At 37.0% G+C, this 8,422-nt stretch overlaps 1 protein-coding gene across 1 annotated transcript; it reads right to left on the reverse strand.

Annotated features, from left to right (window-relative positions):
- Positions 1 to 1,109: 1,109 nt before the first annotated feature.
- On the reverse strand, positions 1,110 to 2,121 carry LOC128034579 (disease resistance-like protein DSC1). The gene is made up of 2 exons (XM_052623142.1): positions 1,345 to 2,121; positions 1,110 to 1,251 (listed from the first exon to the last, which is right to left on the reverse strand). The coding sequence occupies exons 1-2, from the start codon at positions 1,656 to 1,658 to the stop codon at positions 1,236 to 1,238; spliced, it is 330 nt and encodes a 109-aa protein (XP_052479102.1). The 5' UTR covers positions 1,659 to 2,121; the 3' UTR covers positions 1,110 to 1,235.
- Positions 2,122 to 8,422: the final 6,301 nt, after the last annotated feature.

Here is an 8,422-nt window from a genome sequence, read left to right on the forward strand (position 1 = left end):
ACAACATTTTCTTTTAGTGAAACCAGAGTATCTACCGCCGGTAGAATTGACTAGCCTTTCGCGGGTGTTCCTTGAACAGGTAAAGCTAGCCATAAAGCGTGTTCATTCTCATGAGTAGGAAATGAACCCGCTACCACATAATTACGGAATGAAGTAATTAATTATCCCACCACAAGGGTAACAGATATAACTTGGGCTCAGCTCTAACAACATTATATCAATAAATAAAATACACCAGTTTTCGCCTGCGCAACAGAAAATCAAGCAACAATAACAGAACATCCAAGTGTAGTAGACAACACTCTAACAATGACCTCACCAAATAAAGATCAATAAGCACGAAGGCAGTAAACATATTTGAGCTGATCCCACTTTCACTGACATTTTTGTCCCAAGCTCAATATATCTTCTTCGACCTGAAAAAGAATATATATATTCTTTTATATAGAAAAAATAACATAAAGAATTATTAAGACAACCAATGACCAGAATTTTACCATAAATTAATGTTTCTTCACTGCCGACGCCTTATAAAATTAAAAAACTTTTCTATCGGTTTTGATTGTGACTCTACCTCTGCCTCTGTCTCTTCATAGACATTACGTTTTCACTTTACAAGGAACTATTAGCTATTGATCCCTCAGCAATAGAGTCTTCATTCATTTCTTCAATTGTTACACAAGTTTGATTGCTGTGCTGCTCTTGGACATCTTCCAAATCTTGCTCATACACTAATCTAACCCCACATTTTTTCACCTTAACTGAGTGATTATGATCACAAAAATATTTCATATGCAGCTGAAGCTCATTGAATTCCTGATTTGAGAGATCTAATGTTGATAAATTCTCGCTTTCACTTTCAACACATTCACCCTTCAAGAAATCTCGATCTAGTAAGCTGGCAGGCGAACAATAACGAAGAAAAAAGTGGTCCTTCGTTGCGGGTTGGTTAGAGTAATAACTTTTGCCAAAAGGAAAGCCAATACGATCCAGAAGAACACATTCATCACAACCAGCTTGTCCACAATTTTTATGATGGAAAATAACATTAGACGCAAGATGCTCACGCCTGGAAGTATCAGCAGTGACAAAAGTGCAGCACCAAGCTACTCCCATCCATTGACTATCATTCCAAATATTGTGAGGCAGTGGTATCTTGATTGAAAACCCCGCGCTCTGATGGTTGAACCATTCTGGAATTTCACTTCCAGGTATAATAACAGTAAACTTTTTTCTTAAATTTCCAGGTGCCTGCAAAACATAACTCTACTTGTTTAGTAACTAACGAACATCATAAATAATCAAGTATGAGATTTTGCAAGAGAACCAGAGATATTAACTAACCTTAATTTTTTTTTCAGCAATGTTACTACATTCATTGTCTCAGCTAATCTGTAACAGTTAATTCCTCTAATATCCGCCCAATTCACTGAATTGCATACTTTTGATGGATTTGCAATTGCTTCAAGCGAAACACAACCAGATACCAACACAGTTCCTATATTTGTTAGAAGCTCAGGCAATGATTTAAGCTCCTTGCAATTATCCAATCGAAGAGTATCAATCTTGGAAAGTCGAGTAATAGACGAAGGTACACTGATGAAATTGTTACCACTAAGATCAAGAAAAGTCAAAAGAGGATAGAGAAGAAATATCATTAGGAATATCACAAAGATTGCAGTCCCTAAGTTTCAACTCTCTTAATGAACTCAAACCTGACAATGAATGTAACATCAGAGGCATGGGTTCTATCATTGCTCTTTGGTTTAACTTCAATAAGGAAGGTAGATTCATTCGTAACTTAGATGATGCTCCCTTGCTCCCATTGAAATACAAAACTTTAAGATTTTTAAGTTGAAAAATGAAAGATGGTCTTCTCCTGGCTGTTTCACTTAATTCAAGCTCTTCCAAAAGCTCTAGTTGCTTCAAATTCTCTGACAAATTTTCAACTTTATAACAACCAGAAAGATTAAGAGCTCTTAAACCCTTACACCCACCTATGCTGCTTGGGAGACTCACAAGGTTACTGCAGTCTTTCTGTTGAGCATTGGCCTGCAATGCAACAAACTTCCAGCAGCAGCATGTCTGTTTGAAGATTGAATCAGAAGCAACTTTTTGTTTAAATTTTGTATTTTTTTTTGTGATGTTAACAAGTTGGCAAGTTGCTTGATATTTAAAGCTAGTACTTTTAGATTTGAAAATGATGGATGTAATAGCTGATTTATTTTCAGCTTTTGACTTGTATTATTTTAGTTGGCAACTTGCCAAATTTGGTGGGAGTAGTTACGTTTAGGTAACTGACTTGCTTTTGTAACTCTTATATATTTTGAAATGGAAATGAAAGCAGTATGGGGACTTTCTCATTCGGTTATTTTTTCTTTAGCCTATCAATTAGTTTTTGCTTGCTGTTTTCATGAGCTTATGCTCTTTGTTGTTCATTGTTGCTGCTGCCTTTTTTTTAACAAATGGTAATCAGAGCCTCTTGTCTTTGAGGACCTCTGTTGTTTAAGTTTTTTGTTTCAAAATAAACTTAAAAAATCGTGTTTGTCAAACCAGTTTCAGCAACATGAGCTTTGCACCTCTTCCACCACCAATTTTTGCTGGAGAAAACTACCACATTTGGGTAGTTAAAATGAAAACTTACCTCCAAGCACTTGATCTGTGGAGTGCAGTTGAAAATGATGTCGAGCCACCACCACTGAGAGCAAATCCAATCATTGCTCAGATCAGGCAACATGGTGAGGAGCGAGCCAAGAAGCATAAAGCCATGGCACGCCTACGAGAATGGAGTGTCGATGTGATTTTACTGCATCATGGCTCGTGACTCACCCAAACAAGCTTGGGACAAGCTAAAAGAGGAGTTCATGGGATCAGACAAGACTAGGCAGCAACAAGTCATCAACCTTAGAAGGGAGTTTGAAAATTTGAAGATGAAGGAGTCAGAAACTATCAAGCAATATTCTAATAGGATTATGGCTACTGTCAATAATATTAGACTCCTTGGAGAAGATTTCAGTGACAGCAGGGTTGTTGAGAAGGTTATTACCACCTTACCTGAAAGGTTTGAGTCAAAAATCTCATCATTGGAAGACTCGAGAGATCTCACAACCATTTCTTTGTCTGAGTTGGTTAATTCACTCTATGCACTTGAGCAGAGAAGAGCAATTAGGCAGGAGGAGAGTCCTGAAGGTGCTTTTCAAGCAAAGGTCAGAGAAGGCTCCAGCTCAAGTCAGAAAGCTAAGAAGCCTTGGTTTGAAAAGAGGGAAAGATCAAAGAAAGATGCCGGTACCATGCGTTCACTGCAAGAAGACTAATCATTTGGAGAAGTATTGCTGGACCAGACCAGACATACAGTGCAAAAGCTGTAAGAAGTATGGCCATCATGAGAAAATCTGTAGAAGTCATGAGACGGCACAAGCACAGCCAGTACAAGCCAAGTCTGCCGAGGATGTCCAAGCTCAGGAGGAGCATGTATTTACAGCTTCATGTTTTGCAGCTAACAGCAAGAGCAGTTGGCTTGTGGATAGTGGCTGCTCACATCACATGGCATCAGATGAGAGCCTATTCAAGGACCTTGATAGGAGTTTTACTTCAAAGGTCAGGATAGGCAATGGGAATCTGATTGAAGCTAAAGGCAGAGGTGATGTGGTGATTCACACTGGTTCAGGTAACAAAATCATTTCTGATGTGCTCTATGTGCCAGAAATAGACCAAAATTTACTCAGTGTAGGCCAGCTAGTCAAGAAAGGCTTTTCACTAGTTTTCAAGAATGATTCTTGTGTTATAAGTGATGCTCATGGTAGGGAGATTATCTCAGCACCTATGGGAGACAAATGTTTTATGCTAGATGTGAGTCAGCTTGAGAAAAGTGCCTATACAAGCTCAGTTGACAATACTGATCTTTGGCACAAGAGGTTTGGCCATGTTAACCTCAAATCACTTGATTTGCTGTACAAAATGAATATGACAGAGGACATGGTGAAGGTTAGTGCAAGTAAAGGTGTTTGTGAGGTGTGTCAGCTTGGCAAGCAGGCCAGGTTGCCTTTTCCAGTAAACCAAGCATGGAGGGCTCGAGAAAGACTTGAGTTGGTGCACTCAGATGTCTGTGGACCAATGAAGACGCCTTCACTGAATGGCAGTAAGTATTTTATACTGTTTATTGATGATCTGACCAGATTTTGTTGGGTTTATTTCATGAAACAGAAGTCAGAAGTGTTTGAAGTTTTTGGAAAGTTCAAGGCATTGGCAGAAAATCAAACAGGCTGTAGGATTAAGGCCTTGAGGACAGACAATGGTTCTGAATACTTGTCTGAAAGATTTCAGAAGCTAAGTGAGCAGGCTGGAATCTATCATCAATTGACCACAGTATACACTCCTCAGCAAAATGGAGTCAGTGAGAGGAAGAACAGGACAGTGATGAACATGACCAGGTGTTTACTGTTTCAGAGCAAGCTTCCAGGTATCTTTTGGGCTGAAGGAGTCAACACCTCAGTTTACCTGCTCAATAGGCTGCCAACACATGCTGTGAATGATAAAACTCCTTTTGAAGCATGGTATGATCTTAAACCAACTGTTTCCCATTTAAAAGTATTTGGTTGCATGTGTTTTGTACTTGTCCCTGCAGAAAGAAGAACCAAGCTCGAGAAGAGGTCAGTTCCTGGTATATTTGTTGGCTACAGTAGCTGCAAGAAGGGCTACAGAGTATTTGATCCCTCAACCAAGAAGATTTTGGTAAGCAGGGATGTCAAATTCGATGAAGGAAGGTTTTGGAGTCTAGATGGCTCTAACACAAGTCAGTTTGAAGAAGAGCAGATTGACAGCAATCTGGAATTGGCAGAAAATAAAGTCAGTAATGCCAATGTAGATGATGCTCCTGTGAGAGGGACCAGGTCTATTGCTGATATCTACCAAAGATGCAATGTGGCCATTGTTGAGCCTTCAAGCTATGAAGAAGCTGCAAGAAGCAAGAGCTGGAAGAAGGCTATGGAGGTTGAAATTGACATGATCCACAAAAATGACACTTGGAATCTGGTAGACAGACCTGATCAAAAGAATGTCATAGGTGTCAAGTGGGTTTTCAGGGCCAAGTTCAATGCAGATGGCTCTCTGAACAAGCACAAGGCAAGGCTTGTGGTGAAAGGGTACAATCAACAGTTTGGCATTGATTTTGAGGAGACATTTGCTCCAGTGGCAAGGCTGGATACCATAAAGCTTCTATTTGCCTTCGCTGCACAGAAACAGTGGAAGGTCCATCAGCTTGATGTCAAGTCAGCTTTCCTGAATGGCTTCCTTAAAGAGGAAATTTATGTTGAACAGCCTGATGGATTTAAAGTCCAAGGAAATGAGGACAAGGTTTACAAGTTGAAGAAAGCACTCTATGGACTAAAACAGGCTCCTCGAGCCTGGTATGACAAGATAGATGCTTACCTGTCTAGGCTCAATTTCGAGAAAAGTTTGAGTGAGCCAACTTTGTTTATAAAGAAGTCCAAAGATGAGACTTTGCTGATTGTCTCAATATATGTGGATGATCTATTAGTGACTGGAAGCAGGGTCGATTTGATTCAGGAGTTCAAGAAGAATATGCAAGACATGTTTGACATGACAGACTTGGGAATCATGACTTACTTCCTTGGTATGGAAGTAGACCAGTCTGATCAAGGCATTTTTATCAGCCAGCATGCATTTGCCTTGAAAATTCTCACTAAGTTTCATATGGAAAACAGCAAACCAGTGAGCACACCATTAGCTGTGGAAGAGAAACTAAGTAGCTTTGGAAATGAAGAAAAGGTAGATGAAAAGGAGTATAGAAGCCTGATTGGTTGTTTACTTTACTTGACAGCAACCAGACCTGACCTTATGCATTCACTTAGTCTACTGTCTAGATTCATGCACAGCTGCAATATAACTCATTTGAAAGCAGCAAAGAGAATACTCAGGTATGTCAAAGGTACTTTGAAGTTTGGTGTAATGTTCAAGAAAGGAAGTGAGTGAAATTAACGGCTACTCGAGATAGTGACTGGGTGGATCGATTGATGATATGAGAAGTACTTGAGCTACTTCTTTACACTTGGTTCGGGAGTTTTCATTGAGTTCAAAGAAGCAACAAAGCTGTTGCTCGATCTCTTCTTGAAGCGAATACATAGCAAAGCAATGCAGCAGTGAATCAAGCCATTTGGCTTAGGAAGTTGCTATGTGATTTGAATGAAGAACAGCTTGAGCCAACTGAAATTATGGTGGATAACCAGTCAGCAGTTGCCATCTCCAAAAATCCTGTTTTTCATGGCAAAACCAAACATTTTAAGCTCAAGTTTTACTTTGTTCGAGAAGTTGTTCAATCCAAAGAAGTGTGTCTAATACATTGCAGCTCACAAGATCAATTGGCTGACATTTTGACAAAGCCTCTTGGCACAATCAAGTTTGAATTTTAAGGAATTCAATCGGTGTTTGTTGCCTCTGATCCAAGGAGGAGTGTTGAGCATTGGCTCAAATGCAACAAACTTCCAAAGAAGAGCATGTCTGCTTGAAGATTGAATCGAAGCAACTTTTGTTTAAATTTTGTATTTTTTTGTGATGTTAACAAGTTGGCAAGTTGCTTGATATTTAAAGCTAGTACTTTTAGATTTGAAAATGATGGATGTAATAGCTGATTTATTTTCAGCTTTTGACTTGTATTATTTTAGTTGGCAACTTGCCAAATTTGGTGGGAGTAGTTACATTTAGGTAACTGACTTGCTTTTGTAACTCTTATATATTTTGAAATGGAAATGAAAGCAGTATGGGGACTTTCTCATTCGGTTATTTTTTCTTTAGCTTATTAATTAGTTTTTGCTTGCTGTTTTCATGAGCTTATGCTCTTTGTTGTTCATTGTTGCTACTGCCTTTTTTTTAACACTTTCAGATTTAATGTTTCAAGAGATTCCCATTCAATTTTGGTTGGAAGACTCCTAAGACTTTTGCAGCCTTTTAAGTTCAAAAGTTTAAGCCTCGTAAGAACTCTTATGGATGGATGAACATCTATTAATCTAGTACATCCTTTCAAAATCAAAACTTCAAGATTTGGAGCTGTTGTAAAGTCAGGTGTCTTGATTAGATTTTCGGAGCCTTTGAGGTTGAACACTTTCAACTTGGGGCTGCTGAAAACAATAATAAATTAGATAGAAAAGAGAAAACTTAAGTAAACTCATTTTTGTTGTTATTTTTTCATCTTAATAAAATTTTAATCATTCATCTTAAAATAAGCTAAAAGACAGGGATAAGATGAATTAGTTCTTACTATATTTTCCTTCCAAAGTTGTTCAATGCGACTGTATGGCAAGAGAAGTGCAACAAGGTTGTCCAGTTGGAAGCTTGAAGGCAACGATTTTAAAGGATATCTTATCCATTCTAAAAGTCGTAACTCGTTGGAAAGAAACTTCAAATTATCACAACTTGAGAGGCAATGAACTTTGAGCAATCTCAATTTTTTCACCTTTGAAAAGCTGTTAACATTCAAATTGAGAGTTTTGTTCGATTCTCTGACAACCATGGTAAAACAAAAGTGAGCTTAAAAATATACAAAAGCAAAATAATGCTCTTTAGCACTATTTGTTTCAAATGATTTGTTCAAACACTCCTAACCCATGCATATTGCATATCCAAATACAACTTACAGGGATCTAAACTTTCAAAGAATTTTCAAATACACTAATACAAACTTAAAAAATAAAAATAAAAATTGAAGAATAATATTTGATGCCGTGCATGAACTTCATACAAACATCTGTTTATGAGTAGTGTCAAGCCACAAATCCGATTTAAAAAAAAATTTAAACCCAAACCCGTGTTCGGTCCACTACGCTCAATAAGCTCATTTCACTATTCATAAATTAATAAAAATAAATAAAATTATAATAATATTTTATAATTAAATTTATTTCAAAAATATTTTTATTATTTAAATTAAATTTCGGTCGAGCCGGCCCGAGACATAAAAACCTTGACCAAGCCTGAATCAAGCTGGTCCAAGTCAGCAATGGACAGGTCCACTCATGTATCATGAATGAATAAAAATAGTATACCTCATCACTAAATAAAACAAAAACTATGTAGGACCTATAAATAATTAAATAAATACTAGTAATTTTAGTTAAACATAATTAATTATTAATTATTCTCATTAATATAAATAAATATTATTTTAAAATTTTTAATTAAATGTTGACATGTCATCCATGTATATGCCACATAGTAAAGTTAACAAAATTTAACTTAGAACAACGATTAAAAGAGACGAAAAATTAAATGAAGGACTAAAAGAATTTTTTATTATTATAAATTTTTCAATGATGATGCATGAATCTTATACATTAACTAAACATCAAATATTACTAAAAATTAAAAATAACATACATTGATACATAATATGTTTGTTTTCTTACCTTTT

Source organism: Gossypium raimondii, chromosome 11 (genome assembly GCF_025698545.1).
Source record: "Gossypium raimondii isolate GPD5lz chromosome 11, ASM2569854v1, whole genome shotgun sequence".
Classification (NCBI taxonomy): domain Eukaryota; kingdom Viridiplantae; phylum Streptophyta; class Magnoliopsida; order Malvales; family Malvaceae; genus Gossypium; species Gossypium raimondii.